Below are 14,625 nucleotides of genomic sequence, written 5' to 3'. Positions count from 1 at the left end.
CCAAGTGACATAGATACAAATTATATACATTTATTTTTATTCATTTTAAATAACATTCTTCTGTATAAATTCTTACATATATTCAAATCATACACCTTTTTTTCTTTTTAGAAATGCATTTGTAAGCATAGCATATGCTTGGGAGACGCCGTATTTGGATGTAGAGTGAGACTGATGGGTTTCAGATGGGAGCAAGTACAACTTTTAAGGCCCACATTTTTCTTATTTTAATCCATTCCTCTGACACATAAAGAGCAGAGTCCTGTGGGAGCTCACTCTAAAACTTCACTTTAAAGAGAAAACTATTTTTATATCCTTTATTTAAAGGAGACTCTGCAGACTTTCTGCCACATTTACATTGCCTGTAACATTTAAGATGATGATGCTGCACAGGAGTGGTTAACTGGCCCAGGGTACCTGAAGGATGCTGGATACATCCCCTCCTCTTTCCTAAATGCTTGCTAAGTTTGCTCAGCCTGGTCCAAGGGAATTATCATTCCAGTGGCTGACATATTCTGACAGCTCCCCAGGGCTAGTGCTCCTCGTAGCTATTTCCAGCTACAGTGGTCCACAAGATTTGAGATCATCTCTCCTCATTAACCCAACCACTTTTCTACATGTCTGTTGCACTCAGTACTGATCAAATGCTCCCCCAAGCTGAGAGCCCTCCAGGCTGCCCTGGCCCTGCCCCACCCCAGCTCTGTGCCCTTCATCTGCTCATTCTGTCCTCTTGCCTTTACTGCTTGCTGAGCTGAACTCACCCCAGCCAGACCAGCTGGGCCCTCACACTGCCAAGGATCGTGCCTGCAGCTCCTTTCCCACATCCACCAGCCCCCCTGCCCTGTCACACCTCCTCTCTGCTCTGCAGCTGGTGTCCCATGCCCTGAGTGCCTTTCTCCATGACAGCCCCACCACTGCAGCTGGACAGCATTCCCAGGCAGAAGGTGCTGCAGGTGGCCCATCAGGAACACCACGTGTACCTGTATTGCCACCTCAGCCCTGCAAGTCACAGAGATGCTCTCCCCTGGCCTCGCTGGCTGCTCAGCTGGGCCTCAAAGCAGCCCTGAGAGTCTGCTTCTGATTTACCTGCCCTTACCCCAACCTCAGGACAAACCTCAGCACCTGGGAAGCCTCATGACAAGCGATGACACATGTCATGGTCCTGGTGGCCCTCAGTACCCTGGCACAAGTGTTTGAGCTCTGCTACCCCTCCACATACAATCCAACCCAAGGTGCTGGAGACAGAACCAGCTCAGCTTCTTCCTCCCCTCCTGTGGTGCCAGGGGAAGCCGCACGATTGATAAGAGCACAGACGATCTGATCTCACATCACCAAAGTCAAACTGTTGAAGCTGTTTATTCTTTCCCTGCTGAGGCACTGATCTCCTTTTATAACTGTTGTTCCTGTGTGCCAAGGCCTGGGTGGCAGGAGGTGGCTGCTGTGTCCCTCCTGAGTCATTCTGCCATTTGACAAGTATGGTGCCAGTGCCACATCCTCACTGTGCTTCCTGTTCAGGAACATCCTGTGCCATCCAAATCTGGGCAGCCAGGTCCTCCCTGTCCAACCAAGCTTCCCATCACATTTACCAGGCTGTCTCCATTCCTTCAATCCAGCTGTGCAATCCACAGGCAGCAGCTGTCCCACCCTCCCCTGCAGCCCGACTGCAGGGCATCCTGACTCCTCCTCTTCCCAAACACAAAGCCTTTGGGGTATTTTGGAGGTCAGAAGCAGCCCAGGTGTCAACACCTCCTGTGCTGTGGCAGGCAGGAACTAGGAGGGTTCAGCACCTGAGCCCACGCTCTGCTTGAGCAGATGGTCCTTATTTCTACAGTGAGCCAAAATCCAAGCCTGTTCCTGTTACAGAGCAGCCCACAGTCATAGCAAAATTTAAGGAAGAGGTGTTTTGTGGCAGAAATGAAAAAACTACTAAAGTATTTTAGAAACATTAAAGTGAACAACCTGTCCTTTGCTTTGCTTGTTAACATCAGTCCCAGAAGCCAACACTTCCTAAATTACCTTTCCCCACCCCATGAAGTGACCAAGTGCAAGTGTGTCGCTAGATCAGCACCTCTAAATAATTACAACTTTTAGGAAACTTTCTATTTTGCCACCACTCTGCTCTTTAAAAGTTTGATGAGTAACTCAAGGATAGCAATATCCAGATTTTCTTCTCCAGTCCCCCCCCATTTTATAACTATAAGTAACATTGCTCTGAATGACATGAGCCAGATTTATTACCTGAAGTATAGGACCTCACCCAGGCCCACTGCAGGCAACAGGAGCTTTTCCATCAGCTTTTTTCCAACAGCTTGGGCCTATATGCAATTCCACATTCTGCCCTCACCACTTCTCTTGGTCATCCTCAATGATTTTCCTCCTTGCCATGCGCCTCATCTTTAAATCAGGCAGCACATTTTTGAGGCAGAAATGGCATCTTTCAGCATGTGTTTGAATCACCCATTTCCCCCCCACCCGCAAGTTTCCAAAGATAAGAAAAACCTCCTCACAGCACCAAAAATCAAATAAATAACCACCATGTTCTCTCTACCATTTCTCATCTGGAGAAATATTCACGTTTTCCTGGCTTAGAGGACACATCCACCAGTTCCTGCATCACCACTGCCCCACCATGCACAGCAACTCAGCTGCAGCTCTGAGGCCGGGCAAGAGTGAGGGGAAATATTTGTTTCTTGCCCGGTTTCCATGCAGTAATTTGATTTCCAGGGGTGGGACTAGTAGCACAGGGAGCACAGCCCCTGCCCTGAGGCACACACACTGCAGGTACCAACCCAGGAGCTCCGAGGTGTGACCTCCCTGTGCTGTGCTGCCTGTTGTTCTCTCTGCTAACAGCCCACCAGCCCCACACCAAAACCAGGGGGATCTGTAAAACTTGTTCCCTGTAGGGTTTTTTTCACAGTTGAATGCCCAACACCAACTTGTGCTACATTAAATTCTGAAAGCATCTGTGCACTTTTACCTTCTGAGCCTTGAAGCACAGATCTGGTCCTGCGAGCTCTTAATCTCAAAGCTGTTTCCACCCAAATCCAGGAGTCCTTTGCTCTTGGCCCTCAGGAGGCCAGGGGGCTGAGCTCAGCCCCCCAGCACACCCCCCCTACCGTGTCAGCAGGGATGGCAATGGGTTCCCTCCACACGATGAGCACCCACTTGGGAGAACCTCAGCCATTGAGCCCAGGCTCTCAGTGTGTTTGTGACAGTGTATTTGCATTTTATACAGAGACTTAAAAGCAAGGAATACATTGGTGCATCCAATTTTTGGACACCTACTCAGCCCTAGTCATGGCAACACTGGTATTCACTCAGTATTTGAAGGAATGGCAAAATTTGACAGATACAAGTAGGGAGCACTCACATTTTCTCTAAAAAAGAAGTTATTCAATGACAATGGAAGAAAAGCTTTAAGCAGTCGGTGTTTGCCAGAGGCCCAGCTCCAACAATATTGCCATCTCATTTACAGTATTTTAAACAATCCTCATGTTTTTTTTCTTTTTTAAACAACGTCACTAACCGCTGTACAATTAAAACCTAGAGGATAAAACATGACCTGGGGAGTGGGGGAGGTTGGGGAAGGGGCTCATGGTTTTGTTGTTGGGGGTTTTTTGGTTGGTCAGTTGGTTGCTTGTCTTTTTTACAAATAATTACAAATACAATTCCAAGAAGATATATTACATTTTATATACAGAACACACCATTTCTATCAGGGTAGGGTATTAAGCCTGGCTTTTATTTTTACATGGCAACCCTGAGATGTCTTCTTGTCTTCCCTTGCACAGAAACTATACAAGTTCATTAACTCCTTCTAGAAAAAAATGGATTGCTATGTCTTAATAGCATCATCACCCTGTATAAATACTCAGAAAGGGAAAAGCTTAGTATCTTCCCTCACTCAAATGTTCTTGTGATTTTTTTTGCTGTTTCCCTGCTTAGTGGGAACAGATAATGGTGACTTTTTTAAGCGTGCAACTCACTCCTCTACTTGCCTTTTGGTAGCACAGTGAACAATTACTTCCCTTTTTTTTGTCCTCCTTTTCAAACAAGTTTCTATCAGGAACTAAGATGATGCCTTTCCAAAGATCTGTTTCCTGAAATTCCACTGTTAATTCATGAGCTACTTCTCGAACTAAAAGATGAAGACACAATTGTTGGGTTGGCTGGAAACCAAGTAGCTTCTGATTCCTCATCGGGTTCTGCTCTCTCCACCCCACCACCTTTTCATTAAAAAAAGTTTCAATTCAGCATAATCCAGTTCATAACAACAGTGAATTCTATGGATCTTTATGGAGAACAGGACACAGAATGCATTTCACCACACTACCTGAAATTCAGATGTACTACACCGTCTTCTGTTCACCTGCAAGCTACAGCACGCCCGGCACAAGAGAGTATCTGAAGAGCAAATTCCTCTCCGTGGAGCCTTGGCACGGATCCTGATACCCCTTCCACAAGCCCTGTAACTATTTGAGAAGCAAACTTTGGAATAGCTGGATGACTTCTAAGCTTTATAATTATGCATGGGAGTCGTCAGCGTGAGCTGTCCATTCGGGGCCACCTCATTCCCATCATCTTCCAGCAGCCCCGACACGTCAGCATTGGGAATGCTGTCATGGTAGCTGCTGAAGCTGATGTTGTCCTCTTTGAGTTCAATGGTCCAAAAGGGAGCGTTAAGTTTTCGGTTCTGATACTCACGGTACATGTAGACAGCACCCACAAAGCCCATTAGTAGGACCACAACAATGATGATCACTGTCAAAATAATGATGTTAAACTGAGTCCATGAAACATCTGCGAGAGCAGAGGTGCTGTTGTCAGAGGAACTTACAGGAAATACTGTCTGTAGAGCTGTTGGTGACAAAGTACTGTTTAGCACTGCTGTGGAAAAGGATGTGGCCTTGGTGTCATTTGGAGCAGAAGTTGTAAACTCTGTTGGTTCTGGGCCAAGAGTGGCTTCTATAAAACAAATTTTAAAATGATCAATAAGAAATCTGCTGAGCTGAAAATCAAACACAAACATAAGAGATTTGACATTTATATAACAGTTATTATGGCAACTAAGGTTACACTGTTAAAACTGGTATTTTTTCAAAGCAGTTTAGAAAATGTCTGTCCAGGGTTGTGTTTGGGGCTTTTTTATATAATTCTGTGTGCTAAGTGCCCATGGACTACAGGATTCCTCTGAAAAGTCTGGTGCTGAGGGACAGGTGCAGTAGTCATGATTCAGGGTTCAATACAGGAGCTCATGATGACAGCAAGTCCCAGTCCAGCTCCTGTTCAGACCAGGAAAACAGGGCTTTACCAAGCTCAGCAAGTTTGGACTCTGTACCAACGTGTCCCTTGGTGTCTGTGTGGGCTGCACATTCAGACACAGCAACTCCAGGAGCTTAAACCCTTCATAACCAGTGCACCAGGATTTTGTTCACAGTATTATTATTTCTGCCCTACTTGTACAAACAAGAAGATCAAAACTGAAAAAATGAACCACAAGTACTCAGCTGTCCCAGCATTTCGCAGCAGGTTCAGTGTTTGCACCACTTTAGGTAAAAGGGCAAAATAACCTCAGTTCAGCTTTTGAATGAAGTCATGTACAAGCCACATGGAAATCCCCAGTCAGCACAGCCAGAAGCAGAAGGTCACCAAATCATAACAACAAAAAAAGACTGTGGATGTTCTTCAGAAGCTTTTGAACACAGCGGAGGCCGGTTGGGATCTTGGTTTGGTTTCAGCTGCTGGCATATGTGCACACAGGAAGGATCAGAACATGGGAACTACCAGACTATGCTCTGTCTTTTCCTTGGCACTCAACAGCCAAGAACCTGCCTGGCTTCCAGCAGCCATGGGATAACTCCCTTCTCAGTTCAGGAGTCAGGTTAACCTTGAGATCTCAGAAGTGGGATGCAAATTCATTACACCTGCATCAAACCTGTTGAGCTACAGGCCTCAGAGAGCACCATAAATCGGGAGTATTAAGCTCACAAATGTAGCTAATAAAGCATTTCCTCACATGAATAACCTGATCTATTTTAGGTTCTCAAGTCCAGGCAACAGGAACACTCCACAAGCTGAAGCCTCAATCAGCCAGAATGTTCTCTGCACCTATTGCTCCACAGGATTCTCTGCATCCTCTTTCCCACTCTCTTCCTGCCAACAGAAAAGCAACTTCATTTTAAATCCACGTACAGCTGCAGCAATTACAGCTGATGGTGCCATGCTGTATGGATCCAGCTTCCAGCTCTCCTGAACATCTACTAATTATGATTGAGGAGGAGAGTCACTTCCGAAGGACTAATTTTGCACTAAGTTGCATCTCCAGTGGCAACAAGAGCTGGAAATATTCAGCACATGTCCTGCCACAGGCCCTCAGGGGAACTCCCACAAGTTAACTTTGGGCTGTCACATTCCCAGTTCAGGCAATCAGGAAAGAAATTCCTCTGGAAGGGGCATCACACACCTAACTGAGGTTCCTGCTCAGAGTCCCCTTCCTGCAGCAGCCCCTCTGCTCTCCACAGCTCCTGCCTTAGGTTGATAAGGACACTCAGGATGCTGAATGCCAGAAGGCATTTCTCTATGGGATAACAGGCAAACTTTTGCAATAGGAAGCAACATGACAGGAGCAAGAGGTTCCTGGAAAATCTCTGGCTTTGGGAAAAGGGCATGAGGAATTCAGTCATCCTTTCCAAATTCCTTCACCAATACTCAATCCCCAGCAAACCCTGCCAGTAGCTATAAGTAGGGAAAAAACAGAACTGAGACAATGGCTGATTCACCAGAAGGAAACAGCACTTTTCTGGGCTTTATTTGTGAGTCAGCATCAGCTCAGGGCTGGCACAGAGGCCTCGGGTGAAGACATTTCCTGGCGCTCCCAGAACGTCACAGTGAAGTGCCGGGCTCTGGCCCCGGCGCTGCTTCCAGGCCGTGACACAGCGCTGCCTGTTCCACTCCCGGGGCCGTGCCAGCTCTCCAGATGTCCCAGAGCAGCTCCTTGTGAGCAGCAGCTGCTCACTCAATGGGCTGCTTTGGCAGCTTTGACGGGAGCATCAGATCCAGCTGCTTGATTGAAGTGCCAGCTCTGCAGAGCTGCTGCTGCCTCCTGGAGTGGAGGAGCTCTGGTGAGAGCCCACACGCCCATTCCTGGGGAGGCTGCAGTGCTTGGGTGGGTGGCACAGAGCCACACTGCACCAGCACTAAGTCCCTGCTGTGCCTCGCCATGGCAGCAAGAGCACCACCTGCTCTGGGGCTGAAAACCCTCACTTTGGTCCTTTGAATATCCTCTCTATCTGCCTTGAAAGCACCAGAATCCTGGTCAGGCTTAAGACAGGATGACAGGATACGTGGGGTTGGGCTGAGCTTTGCCCAGGCTGTACAGAACCTGCTGTCTCATTTCACCTGCGACCACTGAAACAGAGCTTGGGTGATGATTTCACTCCAGAAGCCACTCAAATGCACTGGTGATTTATGAAAACCTTTACCTAAAACAAGTTAATGCTCAGTAACCTCAGCATGTCAGTTTTTAGGCAATTTTTGTTTAAGGAGCCGGAAAGAAGCTGCACATCTTTTAAATTGCTTAATAAAAAAGGAAAAACACAGGTGTCAGGGAGAGGGGAAAGCTCAAGGAGCATGTTCCAGCCCCCTTGAAAGGGGACAGGCTTTCCTCACATCAGGAACTGGATATAAAAATGCCATTAAAATAAAACTGAATGGTGAAAACTGCAAGTACAAGCAAAGCCATACATATGAATTTTAATGGAGCAAAGTCATGTGGATCCTTGCACAAAGCCAGAGCTGTGCAGGGGGAGGTAATGGATGAGCTGATGCAAAGTGCCATTTCCAGCCCTGTTACAGCTAATGAGCATCCAACTTCGTTGTATTGATCATCTCCCTGAGCAGGGAAGGACTCTGTGATTACACACCCAGAAAGCAGCACAGGAGTGAAAACCACATTAGCTCCTGATGGAAGATCTGACTTGAATCTCTGTCCATGACAAGGACAAATTTGTGCCCAAATACTTCCCTGAACTCTGGGTTCTTTCATCTAATACATCACACTGGTAATGTTTCCATGCATGGTGCTGGAGATCCACCAACCTCCAGATAACCACTGAAGGAGCAACTTCAGAACCATTTTCTCTCATTCTACATTAAATACACTACAAATAGACTGGTTTTCCAGCTTGTTCACTGGCAGTGTGTGCCAGGGTCTGGAATCAGGGTGGTCACAGAGCTAACTCTAAACCATCCTTCAAGGCCAATAGGCACCAACGTGTTAAAACGATCTGGTTTTCTCCTCTGCACTAGAGGCCAGATGAATCTAAACCAATGTGAACAATTAACAGCATTCCCTCTCCAACCTTTGGGCAGCTGCACAGTGAGCCTTGACACTGACTTGAGCAGCACTTTTTACCTTTCCTGGTGCAGTTGGTGCCCCCGGGGTCCCTGCTGTAGCCCTCCTCACACAGCTCACAGTGGAAGCCCGTGGTGTGGTACAGACACCCGATGCACTCTCCGCTGTCCGGCTGGCACACGCTTGGGGACAGCGCCGGGTCCACGTTCCCGTTGCACTTACACCTCACACAGATGCTGTCCGAGTTGTAGTAGCCCTTGTCACACTGGTTGCAGTTGAGGCCAGTGTACCCTGGTCTGCACCTGTCACACCTCGGGACAGTCTCGCCAGGCTCTGGAGAACACAGAAAGCAAAGCAGGGATGTGCCACAGCCTCTTGCAGAGACACCCTCGCTGTAGGATTTGTTCTGTGGGGTTTGTTCTATGGGACCTGACCACAAGACACCCTGACAGAAATCAGCAGCCACCAAGTATTGACCAATCTCAAATTTTGAGCTGAAAATACAACTTTTGAACTGCAGCAGTTTCTCTGTTAGTAGGGGAAAAAACAGCTTTGGGGAGTTCTGATGCCTCGTACCAGCCTCACAGAGCAAACTTGGCACGTTGCTAAGGAAATAGATTATTACTCCTGAACATTTCCACCTCAAGCAGTCAATTTCAGAGAACAGCTGAACTATATTGGGAGTCCTTGCAATCCAAAAGAACTTTTGGGCCTATACAGAGGCAGCTTGCTTGCAAAATTGATTAGGGAAATATCAAAAAAAGTCTTACATATGATTATTACAACTCTAACTTCTCTCAGTTACATTTGGGGAATCTCTGCATGAAGTCCCATGGAGGTGTTCAGAAGCAGACTCAGAAGTATGGAGGGCTACTGCTGAGCATCTCCTGCCCCTCACCTGGCTGCCACAAGCTCTCTGCAAAATTTTGCAGGCTCTTCAGAGCAGACTGCAGCAACACACTGGGAGCTGGAAGTAGACTTTAAGATCCCTTCCAAGCCAAACTATTTTGTGATTCTGATCACTCCCCTGCACAGCTGCTCTCCCAAGAGGCAACACAGGCACCAGGACCCATCACAGCAGGTGCTGCTTCCAGTGCCCACAAACAGGAGCTCCACAGGCTGTAGAATACCTTGCTGGGCTGACACACTCTGAGGGGCAATTTAACTGAAGAGAGCAACCTTCATTATGAGGAATTAGACCAAAGCAAGAGCCTCACGTATGTGGCAGGTGCCGGTGGATGCCACGATGGAGCAGGGGCAGTGCTGGCAGCCGTGGGCAGGATGGGTGCTCCGATAGAAACCTTCCTTGCAGAGCTCACAGTGCTTCCCCTCGGTGTTTCCGTGGCAGTCCAGGCAGGTGCCTGCGGAATGGAGAGGAGAACAAGCAAACATTCAGCAGCAGGAACTAGAGCAGAACATTTGGAGCAAGAACCTATGTGGAACACACTCCATTATCAGAGCTCACAAGTGGTTTTGGATGCCCTCTGGCCAAAACATGATCCTGGCCTCTTATGACCTTCTGATGCTCATCCCCTCGCTCCACACGTACACAGATAATGTGGAAAAGCAGGTAGCCCCAGCAGAGAGGCCCCACAACTCACCACTAAAAGGTCACTACAGGTAAACACAAGTCATTGGTGTTAAAATTCTCCCCAAGGAAAGCAGTTTCAGTTTGCATTTGTACCAGTGAGATGAACACTGATGCTTCAAGTCCCCCACTCTAATGAGGGGTCCCTCAGGTTTATGCCTTTGGTTTTTTGTGTGCAGCCTCTTCCTATACATGAAAGCTGGTGGTCAGGGGTGAGGACGTGCCACTGTCCTGCTTTGGGGACAGGCAGCTCCATCCCACCAGTGTGGCTCCAGCTCCTCCACCCCAGGACAAGGCAGCAGCAGTCACTGACACTCCCAGAAAAACAGAGCCACCTGCCCTTCCTGGGGAAGCCCCTGAATCAGAAGCTAAATGTGCCATGTCTTCACAGACACCGTATCCTTTGATACTACTGTGACCAAGAAGAAAAATCTCCTTAGTTACAAAAGCACAGCCTCTATCCAAAGCCCATCCATCACCAGGAACATGCTGTAATTCAGCTGGCTCCTCGGTGAGGTGGCAGGGAGCTGATGGAAGATTTGATTAAATCCCACGTACCAGACTGCAAAGGCAACAGCCCCTTCTATAAACAAGAGTGGCACAGAGCAGTGTGAGAGCAGACAGATTCACTGAGCTGATCCAGCAGTGTTGCTGGGGGATGGAGAAGTCTCATATCAACATCAACTACAGGAAAAAATCCTGACTGAGGTTTATGCTGACTGTTATGAAGACCACAGCAGATTTTATTATTAATATCAGAACAGTTTGGCTCCCTCACAAGCCTGACACGGCTCCTGCTCCTCAATTCCCACAGTGATGACTCCACAACCAAGTATCCCCAGCCAGCCTGGCATGTCCTTGCAGCCAGCCCTCATGCTAAGGGCAGGAAGCAAACCCAGGAAGCAGCTGATTCACCCACCCAGCAGGGCCCTGCCAGCACCCTCTGCTCAGCATCACCTCCCACACACTGTTTTCTCTTCCCTCGGCAGCCTGTCAGGCATGAGCCAGTGGTTTTTGTGGGAGAGATGTCAGGGTTAGAGGGGGAAATTATGTGCTAGACTTGGCTTCTCCAGCTGCAAACCTGGATCAACTGTTTCAGTGGGATGGATGTCTTGGACAAGAGAAGTTAATCTGCCTAGTCACAGCAAGGCTACCTTGGACCTTGCTCCCCAGGCACTAACAGGGGCATAAATCTGGAATCCCACCTGTGTTGCCTTGGTCATTTCAGGACCAATGTCTTTCCCATCAGCAGAAATCACCCACATCCATCTCCACCAGCCCTGCAAAATGGCTGTGTTTCCCTGAGTCAGCACGTTGCTCAGCCAGGCAGAGCACACACAGGCGTGCAATCAGGTATCACTGTGGAGAGCCTTAATAATTAATAGCACTTCTCATCCTGATAATTCCCTCAGGAAGGATCAGACCTCACAGGACCCCAACTGGGAAGCACCAGCCCACCTCACTGCACCGACACACCACAGAACACAACGGTCATGGCAGAGGAAGTGCTGTTGGCTGGGGAGCTCCTGCTGCCCAAGTTATTTATTTATGCCTAGTAATTTTAAATATTCTTTCTGGACAGAGCGATGCCAAGCAGGAGCCAGCTGCAGAGCCGGCAGAGGGAGCCCAAAGTACAGCATTAATGGGAAAAAAACCTTGAAAATTTGACAAAGGCTACACAGAATTGATGTAAAGCTGAGGAGGTCACACAGAATGCAGTCTCTAGAGCAGGTGTCCGATCTAATTTTTAATCAGCTTTGTTCTCTGTTCTGGTTTTGTTTGGTTTCCTCAGACACAGCAGCAAATAGAGCAGATGGCAGAAAATTTAAAAAGAAAATAAAAAGAAAAAAATATTTTTGTCAAATCAGTAATAGGTCATTAAGCAAAATGAGGGGTTTTCATTGCAGTGCTGTGAGCAGCACTGGGCAATCCCAACAGAAAGAGCAGCCCCATCCCAGGGGCAAGGTTTGTTCTGGATTTTCTTTGCTAAATCGAGAGCAGGAGGAACATTGAGGGGAAAAAAAAGGAAGAGCAGATTATCCTCCCCCTTCACAAAACCTACACACCCAGCTCCAAATCAGCAACACAGCTGATGTGTGCACAGCTTTAGAGACAGCCTTATATCCTTCAATACTGGTAGGACATAAGCACATACAGTTCAGTATAGGAGTGAATGGAGTAATTCATCCTCAAGGGAATGCAGTAATTCACCCACAGGGAGCGCAGATCCACTGCCCACAGATCAGGGCATTCCTCCACTGCAAACACACAGCCCATGAGGGAACACCCGGGCACAAATTGCCCAGAAATAGCTGATTTCATGGGCTCTGCCTCTATGCCAACAAATTTTGCAACACTACTTTTAATTATTACCCCTTTCTAAGCTCCTGGATAAATATTACAGAACTGCTTTTCAGCCTGGATGTTTTGAGGAGAATTTGGATTTTGGAGTGAGTGCTGTGGCTGAAGTAGGTGTTGTGCAGGCAGTCCCATAACAGTGCTCCTCCAGGATCTCTCCTTCCAGTCAAGACTGGAAAGCAATTGGGCTCCCCCCTGCCCCCCCCCATAAGCTGTTCAAGCACAGGTGCCTCAACATTTGCACTCCATCAACATCTGTCTGAGAGACAGTCAAAGAAATAATCAAGGAAAATGAACAAGGCCGTTTTATAAAAAGTGGGCAATATTAATTAGGTGCTGCCAGTTTTTACCAGCTCTAATCCTGTTACCTGTGGCTGCAAGTCCCCTTACGTCAGTGCCAGCACAGTATATGTTTCCAGGTAAACAGCAGTTAAACAAAAGCTCTTTAAAAGTCCATGCTGTGTGTTTGTGTAAGTGCAGAGAACAACAGAGCCCCAATTTCTGATACAGGCTGCTGAATTAAGGCTCTGCACTGCAGCCTGGGCTAAAGCACACTGCTTTCACTGCCTTCCTTCAAAGGAGACCAGCTCCAACCTCGCATTTCCATTTCAGATTTAAGATTTCAGGTATGCAAGGTAGAAAGATGTAGATGAAGGGGATACGAGCAGAGCGTGCCGAATGAGAACAGAAAAATCATAGACAGAAGGGGCAGGTGAAGTCTGCACCCCCATGGTCACAAGAGGACATCATCACCTGTTGAGTTGTCGCAGGTTTGGGAGTGGTTGTTGCACTGGCAGGGCTCACACGTGGCTTCATTAAACCTGTAGTAGCCCTCACTGCACCGATCACACTTCAGGTCCGTGACACCAACTTTGCACTGGCACTTCCCAGAGCTGCAGAGGGAAAAACAAACAGTGAGATCTGGCTGTGCTGGGAGGTATCCAAGGTACAAACCTGCAGGCAGGATTTTGGATTCCCTTTCTTCCTTTCTGCTGGAAGCAGGACATGAAACCCAGGGGCAACCATTTCCAAAAAGTGATAGGGAGTTCAAGAAAGGACGAGTGTCTGCCAAGCCAGTTGCCCTGACAGCAATTTCCAACCAGGCACCAGAAATCATTGCTCATTCTAGAAAGCCTTGGCCCAGAGCCATCCCCTTGCATCAGCCCCAGCAGATGCTCTGACAGCCCTTCTGGAGTCCCTGCTCCACCGAGCACCTGCACCAGCCCTGGGTACTGCAGGACACTGGTACAGCCATGGTCACTGTGCCTGAACAATCCCAGAGCACCCACATGGATCATCCTCTCCCCTCCACATCAGTGCTGAGCAGCACCTCCCAGATTTTCATGTGAGTAGACAATTCCCTGCTCACCACCTGCTCTCCTGGCTCCCCTGGGAGCTGGGGCAGCAGCTCATGTGTTCTGCTTGGCTCCAGCCAGGGCAGGTGTCAGCCACCTGCACTCCCTCCACTTCTCCTCCATGATCCCATTTATCCCTTCCACACAACATCTCCATGGACACTTGGGCAAGGCCCCTCTCTCTAGCTGAATTCTACCCAGTAAAGCCAGGGAGAGACAAGAGAGGGTTCTCCCTTCCCTAGCAGAGGCTTCCACTCCAGCTGACCCCAGCCAGGAGCTGTTTACTTGGGCACAGTGTGACTGCAGGAGCACTGCACTGTGAACACAGAGGGCATTGCTGGTGGCTGCCATGAGCAAATACCAGGAGCTATAAAAAGCAAAGGTTACCCTCATTCCATTGGCTTTCCATGCTACTCTCTCCACACAGAGGCTTCCAACCCTTTGCTTTCATAGGAGACTTTATACACTGGCAGCATTTAGCTCAAGTCTCAGAGGAATCACAAGAATGGATAAAATGCTCCTTCCCATCCAGCCCTGGGCACAGCCACTACTGGAGGTGGCTCATCCCACCTGCACACCAGTAAGAGCCAAGCCAAGGGACAGCGAGCACCCAGTGCCTCTGCACATGCTCGAGAGCCCTGGGGTGACCTGCGGGAACCCCCAGCCTTGCCTGCTGCAGGGAACCAGGACAGCAACACAAATAAACAGCATTTGGTCCACTCCAGGTGATGGATTTATCTGCAGCCACAGCAGAGGAGGTGATACCACCTACAGACAGCCCTGCACATGCTGGACCATTCTCTTAGCTCTCCCCTGTATAACCTCCACCCTGTTCAAACACCTTTTAAATACCTCTGAAATACCTTTTAAAGTCAGCATTTCAGGGCTCACTGTGCCTGCACAAAGCTCATCCATTGTTCCCCCTCTCCTCCTGGGAAGAGTGAACAAGGTACAATTTGCTCCTAAAAGCC

General features: G+C 48.2%; 1 protein-coding gene across 1 annotated transcript in view; it reads right to left on the bottom strand.

Annotated features, from left to right (window-relative positions):
* Positions 1 to 5: 5 nt before the first annotated feature.
* Positions 6 to 14,625, bottom strand: part of MEGF9 (multiple EGF like domains 9) — a 50,234-nt gene continuing 35,614 nt past the window's right edge. Inside the window, exons 3-6 of the mRNA XM_039561687.1 lie at positions 13,053 to 13,192; positions 9,571 to 9,714; positions 8,414 to 8,686; positions 6 to 4,965 (exon numbers count right to left, since the gene is read on the bottom strand). Coding sequence (XP_039417621.1) covers positions 4,511 to 4,965; positions 8,414 to 8,686; positions 9,571 to 9,714; positions 13,053 to 13,192 — 1,012 coding nt within the window. The 3' untranslated portion in view covers positions 6 to 4,510. The remainder of the gene's footprint in view (positions 4,966 to 8,413; positions 8,687 to 9,570; positions 9,715 to 13,052; positions 13,193 to 14,625) is intronic.

Source organism: Corvus cornix, chromosome 17, assembly GCF_000738735.6.
Source record: "Corvus cornix cornix isolate S_Up_H32 chromosome 17, ASM73873v5, whole genome shotgun sequence".
NCBI lineage: Eukaryota > Metazoa > Chordata > Aves > Passeriformes > Corvidae > Corvus > Corvus cornix.
This window is presented reverse-complemented; position numbering and strand designations above follow the sequence as displayed.